We start from the raw sequence: 15,028 nt of genomic DNA, 5'->3' as shown, positions 1-15,028 counted from the left end.
GAAAGAAGGAGGACACATAGAATAAAAACATTTTCTATTATGTCAATTTTCTTGTGGCAAATAAATTCTCATGACTTTCAATAAACTAATTGGTCATACACTGTCTTTCAATCCCTGCCTCAAAATATTGTAAATTTTGCTTCCCCACCCATCCAAGACGTGTATATATAAAAAATACTAGAAAACCACATGTAAAGTGAAAAGAACATGTATTTTAGAACAGCCTTTTTAGAACATTAGACCAACATAAGTGCTGATCCAGACACTTGTCAACATGCAAGGGGTGTAACGGTGCACTCGTTTGAACCGGTGAATTCTCTGCGGTCCTGCAAAAAACAAAACAAAACATAGCAACAGAGGCACTGAAGCCAGGTCAGAAGCATGTTAAGTTTCATTTTAGGTACGTTGCAGTTTTGTGGCACAAAAGAGCAAAAAGGGTTTAATATTTTAACTCAAGCTGGCAAAATAGGGTGAACCTGCTCCTCTTCTCCTTCACCATGCCTCTGTGATGGTGTTACTGTGTGAGGTCACATTCACAACACCTCAGGGAATACTGTGAGGCGTTCAAAAACACTCAGTAAATGACAGTGTTTGCCATAAACAAACATTGAACTTTCAAAAATATATAACATGTGGGGTGCCTGTTAATGCACAAATGATTGAACAATATTTTGTAGAAATGTCCTGTGTCCCACAGGTAGTTACGGAGTGCACCCCCCCATGCCCCTCCTTCACTAGTCTCCTTCACTGTACGGAAAACGTATCAAAAATGTATCGAACCAAATTTTTTCTGTACCATTACACCCCTACAGCATCCACATTATCCCTTTGACATCATTCCTTACATTAGTACCTAACAAAGCAGGTACGTTCACTGTTCATGCAGAGGTGGATCACATTGGACCTGAGACTGTTCTCACTGTAACTGTTGCTGTCACTGTCTTGTAATGTGTGAGGAAATGACCAAAAACAGTCACTTGCCCAGTTAACTGAATTTACCGACTCCTGAAGTAAAACCATTCACAGTTCTGCCACCGAACACTGTTTCACACAGTCCAGTTATGCAAAAGACTGTAAATATTGATTACTGCACTAAAGCACTTTTATTTCCACACTTGTAGTAAAGTGAACGTAAAATGATTTTATATCTTGTTTGGATTTTAAAATACACATGTGGTTTGTCTGTGTGTTTTTTCCAGCTCTTTCTATAAGAACGAGGAGGACGACGCTCCGATCAAACGCTGTCCTAAATGTAAAGTTTACATCGAACGGGACGAGGGCTGCGCTCAAATGATGTGCAAGAACTGCAAACATGCCTTCTGCTGGTACTGTCTGGAATCCTTGGATGTGAGTTGCTCCTTCTTTCATTTCTCTGTCACTGTTGGAAAAGTTGAAAAGAAGCAGAAAATGCATTGAGTTCAAAGCTCATATACGTTCTGAGTGAACTCCTGCATTTAATGTGCTTTAAATAGAAACACTGTGCAAATGTCACAATCATTTACACTGTTTCACACAATAACATGAGACAGTCTCGAAACATTTTAAATTATGTAAATAAATTGCTCATTTTTTGTCATTTAACCCTTTAACAACAGTAATCTCTCCGGCGCTGCATTTTGCACTTTAAAGCATTCAAATTACTGTAACTCCTGAACCGTTTGTGCTATCCACAAAATTCAAACAGCATCAGAAAGCTGAGATCCTGAGCTTTCTGACACTATTTAACACTTAAAAGGCAGCAATGCATATGGGACTGTGTTAAAAGTAGAAAGGAGACTTTCAGAAAGACTAAAAAATGCCTGGAAATAACAAAAACTGGGAAGCTATAATATTGATACTGAAGACCAAAAAGCATGATCGATCAGATGTAAAACAGTTGAAAGTTTATTTTTGCTAACTCAAAAAGTTTCTTTATGGACATTTACAATTGCTCTGATAATAAATATGCTAAATACTTCAACAGGGTTTCTGTGGCTTATTAAAAAGCATTAAAAGTCATTAAATAGATTTTATGAATATTAAGACCTTAAATGGCATCAAGCATTAAGTTTGATGTCCAGAGGCATTAGAAAATTAAATACAGTTGATGGAAAAAAAAGTATTGTTATTCACGATTTATTTTGATTATATAAACATTTAATAATTTTGATTGGAAGTATAGTGTCATGATTGACAGGGGGAACCTTTTAATTGGTTATTGTTTATGGTCAATACATGAAGTCACAACACCGGATGCTTGGAATGCAACGTGCTGTGAGCGTGCTCATTCTGTGGCAAAAGAGCGGAGGGAAAATTAGCAAATGTCGAAAAAATGGGAAAATGTAAGTTTCAGCAGAAGTGATTGGAGGAGGAACTATTCAGAACCTGGTTAAAGCCTGTCAACAGTAAACTGTCATAAAACTATATGTAAAACTGTATCTACAGTTGGGCGTAGGCATTAAATTTATTTAAAGTAGCATTAAAAAGCATTAAATTAGATTTGCTGATACCTGCAGAAACACTGTTCAAGTCAGGTTTTTTCTCTTTTTTTACTAAAACACACGGTTTTAAGCATTTATTATTTAGAATAATGATAAATAATGGCCAGAAAGGCAAGGCAAATTTATTTGTATTGAACAGGGCAATTCACAGTGCTTTACAAAAATGGAAAAGAGACAAATTAAAAACACACAATTACAATTAAAACATAATCAATAAAACATAAATAATAATCAATTAAAATAAAGTAAAAGAGAAGAGTGCAGATAGAATCCATTCAGTTGTTATATGCACAGATATTGAAAGTTAAGTTCTTCCTGAAAACAAAAGTACAAAGAATTGGCAAAAAAGACATTTTCTGACACTTTTATTACAAAGAAAATATGAAGACACCTAGGGGGCGTGTTATAATTAAAAGGGTTAATGCAGTTCACTCAATGAATCCTGAACAGAAAATGTCAGACCATCACAAACAAGTCACAGTTGGCCTTATTTATAAATCTGTGCATAAATAAACATTTTCTGAGTAGTTTTTCTTCCATTCTTGTACCACCTTCTAAATTGTTTCTAAATAAGTAAACCGGCCAATTTGAAAAGATATAAATTTGATAAATAACAGCTTTATTTTAAGCATTAGTTAGAAAAATACACTCTATCATGGGATACTGTATAAAATGATTTACCCAGTAATTGCACGTCTGCTGTTTTATTATTATGTTTGCTAACCTTTCACACTAAACTCAAAGTTGCCAGTATAATTATCAGAACACTATGACTATGTTCGATCAAAACATGCTTCTTGGTAAAAGTGTAGAAACTCCTGAAATGGAATTTATTTCTTGAAGAAAATTAAAGGTCACAACTCAGTCTTTGGGAATGAACAATTGAGTAGAATATAACCTGTGGTGAAATGCATGATAAAAATACTCCGTCTAAATGTATTAGTCTTCACTTGCGGCAGTAAAAACATGTTTAATACATGTGAATATCTACAGTCTGTTATTGTGGTGTTTGCACAGTCATAATCTCAGTTGTCGACATCATTTGTTTCTTAGCGACGACAACAGTTTTCATTATCAGGAGTTGTAGCTTAACCTTGGACTTGACAAGAAAGAGATGTATTTGTGTGTTGGTTTTTTTTTGTGTGTGTGTGTGTGAAATGTATTAAACTGATGACGACGACAGCTCGGACTTTGTTTAGATGGGGGTGATTTATGTGGCTCGGTGGCTTATGTAATCCTAATTATATGAGTATAGACGACCGGGCCACGCAGGTCATTTAAAAAGCAATTTTGTCCGAACAGCGGCGTGAGTGTTAATGGTAAATCTTTATCTGCTCTGTGTTGGTGTGCGTTTGTGTGTGTTCGTGTGACAGGACGACTTCCTCCTGATCCACTATGACAAAGGGCCCTGTCGAAACAAACTGGGCCACTCCAGGGCATCTGTTATCTGGCACAGAACACAGGTGAGAAAGCCGTCTTCCACCTCTTTCTCCTTCCCCTCTATGACACTCTCAGTCGAGGTGGTTGTGGGGGGGGTCTCCTTTTACCACGGTGCAGCATGCGGACGTACACGTGCTCCCAGCTTGGGCCTTGTCTCCTCTGTCTGCGCTTGCATGTGAGCTAGTATTATCTTGACAGCACAATACCAAGAGGACGGCTTGATCCACATACAGCGACAAGTGCCCGGTGGTCAGTGTCCTGCTGTTTCCAACTAAGCCTTTTATGGACGCTTTTCACAGCAAAACAGGTTTATATAACCGGCATTTACCTATACATAAAAAAATGAAATGATGGATTACATCTAAAAGATTGAATAGGACACATGTGACATGACAGATTACACACAGGATTAGTTAGATACATGTCATTTTCTACAGAGAATAATTGCCTAAGTCATATTTTTGGTCAAATTGTGATATCTGCATAACTTTACTGATTCATTTTTATCATTGGTTATAATCTGGGAAGAAAAATAACATCGGTGATTATTCTTTAAGGCTAACAATATGATAATGTGTTCTAAGGCCTTATTTAGAAATACGTGCATAAATTAACAGACTGTTTTTTTTTTATTTATTATTATTTATTACTCCACCCCCGAAGGGAAGGCAAGGGGTATTGTTTTTGTTTCAGTTTGTTTCTTTGTTTGTTAACACTTTAGCAGCAAAACTATTGGTTGAATTCATACCCAACTGGGTTTATGTGATTAAATCTTTGGAAAAGTAGGTCAACGTTCCAATTTTTTATGAATTTTTTAAACTTTTTTTTTCCCTATTTACTTATATTAGCTTTTCTTATACCATCTGCTAATCTGTTTCTAAATAAGTAAACCCGTCAATTGGAAAAATACATATATTTGATAAATAACTGCTTTATTTTAAGCATTAGAGAGAAAAATACACTCGTGAGATACTTTGTAGAAATAAAACAGCTGAATAGGACACGTGACTTTACAGATTATACATACACATACATACATACACAGTTAGATACAGCATGCATTTCCCATGTAGCATAATTGCCTAAGTCATATTTTTGGTCGAATTGTAATATCTGCATAACTTTACTGATTGATTTTTAACATTGGTTATAATCTATTATAATTTTTTTTGTTATTATTACTATTTTTGTGTAATTTTTAGTCACAAATTTTTTATATATTTCTTTTATCTTTTTTTGTTTTGTTTTGGTGGCCGTTGTATTGTGCTGCTGTACATTTTAATTCAATCAATAAGGTATATCTTATTTTATCTTAATCTGAAAAAAATATGACATAGCCGATTATGCTTCGAGGCTAATGATATGATGTGTTCTAAGGCTATCTTAATTGGCCTTATTTATTAATCTGTGCATAAATGAACATTTCCTGACTAGTTTTATTTCCATTCTTGTACCACCTTCTAGTCTGTTTCTAAATAAGTAAACCAGTCAATTGGAAAAGTACATATATTTGACAAACAACAGCATTAGTGAGAAAAATACACTTGTGAAATACTTTGTAGAAATTAAAGGATTGAACAGGACACGTGACATGACACATTACTTATACGGGATTAGATAGAACATGTCATTTCCTATTTTCATTTTTTTGGTCAAATTGTGATATCTGCGTAACTTTACTGATTTCTTTTTCATTATTTGGGGGAGAAAAAAAAAAAAGAATTCAGTGATTATTGTATGAGGCTAACAGTATGATAATGTCTTCTAAGGCCATCCTGTTTTTTTTTCTTTTTTCCAAATATATTATTCATAGCGTGACATGTCCCTTTGTCCAACATACTGGTTATTTTGTCAACATTAGCATACACACTGGCATCTGTTGCCCAGTGGGGCAGACTGAGTCATATGATTACAGCTCATCAAGTGGAAGCTTCACCGTTCTGTCTTTGTATCCGTCTTTGCTTCTCCACGTTCACAAACCCACCCTCCCTCCCTCTGACTGACGCCTTCAGAAGTACAGAACATGTGCAAACCCACCTCACAAACACGCATCTCCTTTCCTCGGATGATAATTTGCATGTTTATACAAAAGCTGAGCCTTCAGTTGTGAGGAAGGTCACGTCCTGAACATTAGGGTCTTTTATTCAGGCCCAAACGCTGGGTTTTCAATCGCACCGAGGCCTTTCTCTGAACTGTAAAAAGAACAGATAATGATGTGGTCGTGCATTCTTCATTAACGGACACTGTTCTCGCCTGCAGGCAGTTTCCAAAAATCTGCCTCTTTCCCTCTGATGGGAAGAAAAACATTGTTCTATTATAAGTCACTGTTGCATGTGACTGCGTGTTATGTATTCTAGTTTATGGCTGAGCACTGGCCAGTGTCTGGCGCCCTCATGTGGTCAATTACATACATTTCTTTTCTTGAAAAACACTGAAGCAAACATGCAAGAACACCTTCAGTTATGTTTACTGTTTTGTTAGTATTTCATGAATATTTTAATGTTTTATTTTAATTTTTAGTATGATTATTATGGCTATATTAACACTTCATTTCATCCAGAATATTCATCTCTGACTCCTTTTATGTAACAACAGTTAATAATTTTCTATTTCCTACAGAAAAATCAAAGGTGACATAACAGACAACAAGCAAATGATTTCACAAATAAATCCATGTGACAGATGACACTTTTCCACAATGTTGTTTCTAGAAATAGAAACAAGAGAAGCAGTTGTGAAGTTACCAAGGTCATATTAGATGACAACATTATTGAAATAGTTTTTCTTTTAGTTGTGTTTCAGTTTGGTTTCTGACGTTGAATTGTAGTTCTACTTTCATTTTGAGGAAATCGATAGTGTTTAGTAAGTTTTTCTCTTAGTTTTTTTTTTTTTTTTTTTAAAGTATGAGGAAACTGGTTTTGTTTTGTACAAACTGAAACAGGTTGGATGAACAAACACAAGGCGTTTAGTATGTTTATTAAGAGGTTGTATTTGTGCAAAACTATTAAAGCCAAAATATATTAATATACTGTATTAAATGATGTAAAAAGCCTTGAATTTAAAGTAAAACTGCAATCATTAGTGTAACATGAGAATGAAAATGAAGCTGATTTACCAGCAATTCTTGTCTGTTTAGTTTTTCTTTAGTTTTTATAATTTGATAGCTGTGATTTTTAAAATATTTTACATAGTTAACAACATAATTTTTTCACTGTTATAGATTTAATCTCAGTTTTTAGTGGATGTTACCTGCTACTTGTGCATTATCACTACATCTAAGGTCCCAACTTGTATCTACATGAAAAAAATCCATATTCAGTAGATTATTAACATGTTTATCTATTAGACTTGAGCACCTTAAAACGAAAAGCCTAGTCATCGGTCATTGACACAAGGCGGCACTATCGATCTGGAGGTCACAAAGTTTCCAAAAATTAGATCCATGAAGACTAAAACTGAAAGTGGTCGAGAAAAACTAATTTAATTAACTGGATTTAAAAAACAGCTTAAAAAAATATTATTAAATTTAAAGTATCATGAACAACATGGTAGAAACTAAAACAGAATTGCAGTCAATTTTTTTTTTTTTTAAATATAAATATATTTACTATTATCTATGATCTTTTAACCTCTTTTTCATCATGCTGTGTGCTGCTGACCTCTTAGACAAGTCACCCCTGTAAAAGAGATCTCAAAGGGACTGCATCTGGTTAAATAAAGATTAAACTTTAAAAAAAAAAGGCAACCTTTTTTTCATTTTAGACTAAAGTTTCACTCTTGAGCTCAACTTTGGGCCAAACAATGTTATCTAAAATAAACAGGTGCATTCTTTCACCTTTCTTTTTACAGCCTCTAAACTAAGACACAGGGTTCCCACGAGGTCTTGAATTTACAAATCTGCATTTAATACCTTAAAAATTCTTTCAAAGGTAATAAATTTGATATGGTAGGTCTTGAGTTATGTTGCCATAAATGTGTTTAAATGTGTCTGGGAAATGTTCAAGCGCAAAGAAAGTAACGTTAGTCGACTTAGTTCCACCTGTTCCAACCTGACAATTTGTACTGAAATTAGGAATCAATTATGGTGAGGAATGACTCGGAATGTTGGGAATCAAGGAGTTGGAGTAAATAAATACATTTTGCTAAATTTCAGGACTTTTTTTTTTTTTTTTTTTGCTAGTATGGCCATGAAACGGGCATTAAATTCTCAATTCAATTTTATTTGTAGAGCCCAATACCACAACAAGGGACACCAGGTGAATAGTGATAAAAAGACTAAGTAAACTAGATATTGGAAATTATAAGTACAGACAAAAGTGATTACATAATACCAGAAACAGATAGAAATTCTGTTCTAAGTATTCTTAAAAAGGTCTTTAAAAGCTTCAAATTTTACTTGCAGAAACCTGTCATAACCCTGAAGACAAATCTGTCCCTTACAATAAAAATAAAAGTACTCATTTACTCATAAAACTACGAGTAGATTTAATACACAAACTGAAACTAATAAATACAGATAAACTGTGACAACTGAAAAATGTAGAGTCAAATTTTATAACAGTATAAAATATAAAGTCATACACTATATGGATGAAAGTCTTCAGACATGTTGAATTGAGGTGTTTCAACACTAATTTTGTTTGTTTGTTTTATCCATGACGACAATTTGAAATGTTCAACCTATAAACTTCTAAAATATTTTTGGTTCTCTGACTAAATAATAATTTTCTACCACAACTAACCATCTCCTTTTGTTCACATCTCACTTAGGAAGAAAAATATCCCATTAAACTTAGAATATTGATGTTTCTAAACTATATGGACAAAAATATTGGGACACATCATGGCTACAGCTGTAAGATGTCCTGTTCATAATGATTTAAGATACAGTCACGGAAAAAAATTATTAGACCATCAAAAGTCATCAAAAACAATGGTTATGCAATCAAGTACTAACTCCTGTGTGTACCATGTGACTAAAACAGACAGAAAAGAAAACATGGAATGCCTAAAGGCACTGTTTTTGGCACTACAATGCAAGAACTGAAGTGATTTAGGTTATTATCAAGAAAACATGGAAAATGGCTCAATATCAGCTCTGAAATTAAACTCTTATGAGCTATTTTTGTTGTTATCATTATATCTGTCCAAACAAATGTACCTTTAGTTGTACCAGGCATTAAAATGAACAAGAAATGGAAAAAAACAAGGGGTGGTCTAATATTTTTTTTTTTTTCTGTGACTGTATAAACATCAATATTTCCGTAAAGTTTAAGGCCAGATTTTTCTTCCTAAGTGAGATATGAAGAAAGTAGATGGTTAGTTGTGGTAGAAAATTATTATTTACAGTCAGAACATGAAAAATATTTTAGAACATTTAAAAACAGCTGTGGATTTTTTTAAAAAATCAATGTTGAGAGAAATTAAGTAAAAACCATCTCTGAAGCATTTTAGATTTAAACCAATCTAACCAATGCAGTGATATTTATCATAATATAAAACATTTGTTGTTATTACTTTGTAGCCCAGACCCCTGTTAGAAAAGAAACACCTGAATTCAACACGTCCCAATACTTTTGTCCATATAGTGACTGTTGTGAAGGATTTGGGGCCCTCTGCTGGCTGATCTGTGGTACTACATACATTACAACATGTACCTTTGTCTTGTTGCAGGTCGTTGGTATTTTTGCTGGTTTCGGTCTGCTCCTGTTGGTCGCCTCCCCTTTCCTCCTCTTGGCCACTCCCATCGTCCTTTGCTGCAAGTGCAAGTGCAGCAAAGGGGACGACGACCCGCTGCCGACCTAAACGCCATCGTCAGCGCCGAAGTGGAGAGCCGCTTTAAGGATGGGCCATCGTATTTTCCTTTTCACCCCTTCACATTCTTTTCCTCCCACCAGCTTTGAGTGCTTCATTTTTTGGGCTGAGCCGGCAGCAGCCCCGGGCGCTTCGGGATCCATCGCTCTGCATGAGAGAGAGGAGGCGTGGTTAGAAAACCTTGGCGTGAGGGGAGGCGCAAGGTCAAAGGTCGGAGGAGGAGGTTTCTAAAGGACGGCGGTGTCCGTGCGTGGGACATGGGTGGTTTTCGGGTCATTTCTCGTGGCCCGTATCCGTGGGTTACCGTGGTGTGGTATCTCACCGGAGGGGGGGGTTATTTTACAAACCGGTTCTAAAAACGTTCTTCTCTCGTATGGACAACGTAACGCAGGAGCTACCTGAAAAAGAACTTTTTCCTTTTATCGCTCTGTTTTGTCGGTTTGTCGTACGCAACAAAAGCTTTTTTCCCCCCACCCACCGCCACACTCGATGTAGCTCTACAGGTTCAGTCAGTAGCATTAGAGTCGCACCACGCATGTTTGGTGTTCACTCGATTTGCACACGGAGCATGATTTCTGTATCATGTTCGTGACTGAGGTAGAGGTGGGAGGCTGTCACTCTCAACTCGATGTACAGCACGTCCTCTTGATGATGTCAATGTTTTATAACCTGTCGCTTTTAATAGAACTGTGCTCAGAGTAGTGTCTGTGATGTACTTTTGAGTGTTTTTTTTTTTTCCCCTGAAATGGTTAGGGATACACATTAAAGAGGACGGCCACTCAAGGATTTTATTTCTGAAATCTTTATGAGCTCCAGATATAAAACATGGAGTCAAAGTCTTTTTTTTTTTTTTCTTCTAAAACTATTGTGTTAAGAAGAAGGAATTGAGTCGTGGTCCTCTTTAATTTCAGAATCCACATGTTGTGGAACTAGTTAACCACTCACTAGAGGCCTAGTTCACACTGGTGTGGATATTTTTTACAAACTATTATTTCCCTCTGCTTTAAAAAAAAAGTCATGAAACAAGGAAAATGCGCAAATAAACAGTTGTCTGGTAATGTCATCGCAACGTCGAGACTTACATGGAATCGACCCACAACACCATATTAATCCATAAAGACCCAAACAGGAACCGGCGACCAAAACCATCTACTGATCTAAAGTGTTTAATACCTGTTGATCCATTAATCCTATCAATCCATGTAAATAATTGGTGTAAAACACAGATTATCATCTTTTCATGGTTATCGCATTTGGACGTTCAGAGCAAACACTGTCGTCTTCTACAACATTCACCAGTAAAACCCATGGAGTTGGATCAATAGTCGCTTTTCCATTGACCCTCAAATTGCGCAAAAATAACTTGTACATAAAAATTTACCTAATGGAAAAATGACAATTTTGCCAAAACTCTCATTTTTCGATTAAAAGTTTTTGCAAAAGGTGGTTTTTCAGGCATAGCGCAAATGGTATATCACACAGAATCACGTGAATAAAAAAAACAAATGTTGATGGACGTTACAACAAGTTGGGTTTTAAATGAAACATGGTGCGGTATGTGTGGACACACCAGGAAACCGAATCATTTTTTAATTTATTACAAGATAGAGGGGTAATATATAATAATAATAATAATAATAAATATGTCTGTAAATCAACATCATATTTACGTTCACCGCCTAGTTATGGAATTACATCTTGTGTCATCTTGTGATAATAAATAAACAAATCATTGCATTTGTGATTTAACGGAAAAACCCACATTACCCACTTCTGTTTTTTCGACATTTAGTAAATATCAGTTAAGTTTTGCATATGTGTCTAATGGAAAAGCAACTAATGACAGTGCATATACACACTGGATTTATGTTCAGTTAATGATGGATTTTGTTGAAAAAGTCAGTTTTTCTTCAGTTTTCTGTTTCTGATATAAGCACCCTCAACTATAACCTGAGCTTTTTTGAACATCTACATAATTAGTGAATTAAATACAGGAAAATATATGAAAAAAACACAAAATTCAGAGGATGATATTATAACAAATGGTGATAAATCATTTAAGAAATGTCTAATTCATTTTAGAACTGCCACAAAAGTAACACTGGGTCTTTATGGGTTAAAGAGAGAAAACAAACTGACGCCGTTACTGTTTGAGGTGCGTGAGGACATGCACGAATTGGGCTGTGATATGTTTAGATCCCTAGACTCTACCTTTTATGTCCAGAGTCTGCTTTAGTGTCCTTAAATGCATGCAGAGGAGACGCACAAATGTGGAGGAAAATGTTTGTCGTGCAAAATATCCTTACTAGTGCGGACGGGGCCTGAAAGAGATGTCACTCGTATAATTCTGCCCCCTGGTGGTGGTTTAGCTAAATAGAAATGAGTAGCCTTAAATTGAGACTAGCCAAAATGAGGCATTTTCCCCTTGTGCATTAAAAATAGTCAAAAGATGAAAATCCAAATAAACCCAGGGAAACACGCATGTTACAGTAATTTTTAAAGCATTAAAAAGTGAATCAGTGAAGCCCTTTATATCTGAACGATTTAATGATGTCATCCATATTCCACACTGTTAATAGCCATACAGTAAAAAAAAAAATAAAAATAATAAAAATATAAATAAACTGTACTAATCTGATGTTCTGTGTGACCTAGGGCCTGTATTTCTTAAGTGTCTTTGTGCAGGAGAGCTGATCAGATTCCATCCAACCACAGTCAACAGTCTGTTTATCAACTAAGGCTACATTCAGACTGCAGGCAAATGTGACCATATATGACCTGTATCCGATCTGGTAAAGACAGTTTGAACAGTACAAATACGATTATTTTTTCAAATCAGACCCAGGCCACTTTCATATGTGGTCCTAAATCCGATACGTGTCTGATATTTTGCAACATGACTCAAGTTTGAACGGCCAGGTTGCATTTAGTGGGGGGGGGGGGGGGGGAACTAGGAAAAAAAAATTTGCAGGGAAAATAATATCCAGGAAAAAAATTCAGTGTGAGGAAAAAAACACAGGACAAAAATTTTGTAGGAAAAAAAAAAACAGGAAAAAAAATTGTGGGAAAAAAAAACCCAAGAAAAAATTCAGCAGGGAAAATAAAACCCAGGAAAAAAATTTAGTGGGGAAAATAAAACCCAGGAAAAAAAAAAAATTGTGGGGAAAATTTAAAAAAAAAAACAAGAAAAAAAATTGTGGAGAAAAAAAAAAACATGAAAAAAAAATTGCAGGGAAAATAAAACCCAGGAAAAAATTTAGCGGGGGAAAAAAAAATTTGCAGGAAAAAAAACAGGAAAAATTTAGTGGGAAAAAAACCAGACAAAAATTTAGGGGGGGAAAAAAAACAGGAAAAGAAAATTTTTTGCGAGAAAATAAATAAAAAAAAAAAAAAAACACAGGAAAAAAACTTAGTGGGCAAAAATTAAAAAAAAAAACAGGAAAAAAATGTGGGAAAATTAAAAAAAACAGGAAAAAAATTTAGTGAGAAACAGGAAAAAGACTTAGTCGGTTTTAAAGAGTCCTAAATACCTCACATATCACTAATGACCTTTACGTCATTGAAATGCGACAAATGTCACAATTCTTCCCCCAAGAGGAGGAGCGACCGGAAAAACAACAACATGCCGATCACTTCAGGGTCGCATTCAGTTCATACTCAAAACTGATAGAAGTCGCATTTAATGTGTAATATGAACGAGCACACAAAAAAAATCGGATTTCACCCAGAAATCTGAATTGTGCGTTAAGACCTGCAGTCTGAACGTAGCGTAAATCTCTCCGTTTTTGACCCTTAACAAATACCCTCCGGCCCGAATTGCAAACTTGCATATGTTAGTGGTCCGAGTGTTGGCATTTTGGTTTCGTTAGTAGATCCAACGACAAGCAGCTAATTCCTCGCAGGGATGTCAGAAGAGCCGAAATGATCATTTTTGGTGCATGTTATCCCAAAGCTGCTCTGTATTATATCACTTCTATCTATGCAAGTTTGTACATTAGCGTTATCCAACTGAAGGTCATAATCATGTCTGTGGTACGGAAAAAGGGTCGAACTTCTAGAAAATGTCGTAAAAGTGGCAGAATGTTAACACACATTTGCATATCATGACTTTAATTTAATCAGGGAACTGTTTAGAAACATCATTTTATGTTGCCAATTCACGCATATGTTCTTGGATATGTTTTAAGTTTAACAGTCTTTTTTTTGTGTGTGTTCCTGTTTGAGAATTTCAGCTTTTTTATTATAGTTTAACAAAAAAAAGAAAAAAAAATCATTGTTAAAACAGTAAAAAAAAAAAAGGTGACATCTGTTTTTTTTTTTTTAATTTGTGTGTTTTTTCCCACTTTGAAGCCATTCATTGTGATTCAATTAAACAGCCATTTCCTGTTTCCCTCCTTCCACCAGTGTTCATGTAGCATTTCATACGCGGTGTGGCTACATTAACCAAAAACAGCGGTTCGAACAGTAGCTAATCCAAGCTAAACAGTAGCTCATCATCTGCAAACTCCCTCTTTTAACTTTGGTGTAGCCTGTCACTTTCATCGACATTAAAACCCAAACCCGTCCATTTTTTTTGTTTGTTTCACGTAAATTCAGTTCCTCGCTCAGATTCCATACGCTTTTTGTTGTTTTTATGACAATCGTGCCAAGCAGATTTCCTGGAAGGGATGAAAAAATAAAACTGAAACGTCAACTGTATGTGCATTTTGACCATGTATTTGTAACGTATTAACAGACTTTACAGGGTGGAAAAATATTTTAATGCTTCTTCGAGTAAGCGCTGCACTGTATAATATGGGTTCATTGTTTTACTTCTTGATGTGATACGTGTGGTAATGGTGCCTGCTGTGTTTAACGGAGGAGTTTGAACGGCTGAAATCGGCGTCAGCGCGATAGAAAAAGTCCATTTTATGACAGATTATATTACTGTACTTTTTCACAGGTTTATGTATCAGGGGTCTGAGGAATTAATTTTAGTGTAAAATCTTTTAAACATGAAAATATCAAACCAAATCATGGCCAATTTTTGTTTTGTTTTTTGTTTTGTTTTTTTCAGTCCAAATCCATTGTTACCTTCGTTTGTTGCCACCACTGAACAGGTAAATACTTTAATATGCAACAGACATAAAAAAAAAAGGTCTTTTTTTCTACATTAGGGCCAAAAGAGGCTTGTCGGAACCAGATGCGAAGGCCTTTCTAAGCACTTCAAACATCAGCACATGAACGACAGTGGGAGTAAGGGCTGGCTTCTAATGTTTTGGCCTTTGAGCGGCGAGCAACGTAAAAAGTCATTT

At 35.4% G+C, this 15,028-nt stretch overlaps 1 protein-coding gene across 1 annotated transcript in view; it reads left to right on the top strand.

Moving 5' to 3' along the window:
• Positions 1 to 10,748, top strand: part of rnf144aa (ring finger protein 144aa) — a 73,870-nt gene extending 63,122 nt beyond the window's left edge. The window contains exons 6-8 of the mRNA XM_030126893.1: positions 1,200 to 1,347; positions 3,854 to 3,943; positions 9,594 to 10,748. Coding sequence (XP_029982753.1) covers positions 1,200 to 1,347; positions 3,854 to 3,943; positions 9,594 to 9,725 — 370 coding nt within the window. The 3' untranslated portion in view covers positions 9,726 to 10,748. The remainder of the gene's footprint in view (positions 1 to 1,199; positions 1,348 to 3,853; positions 3,944 to 9,593) is intronic.
• Positions 10,749 to 15,028: the final 4,280 nt, after the last annotated feature.

Source organism: Sphaeramia orbicularis, chromosome 22 (assembly GCF_902148855.1).
Source record: "Sphaeramia orbicularis chromosome 22, fSphaOr1.1, whole genome shotgun sequence".
NCBI lineage: Eukaryota > Metazoa > Chordata > Actinopteri > Kurtiformes > Apogonidae > Sphaeramia > Sphaeramia orbicularis.
This window is presented reverse-complemented; position numbering and strand designations above follow the sequence as displayed.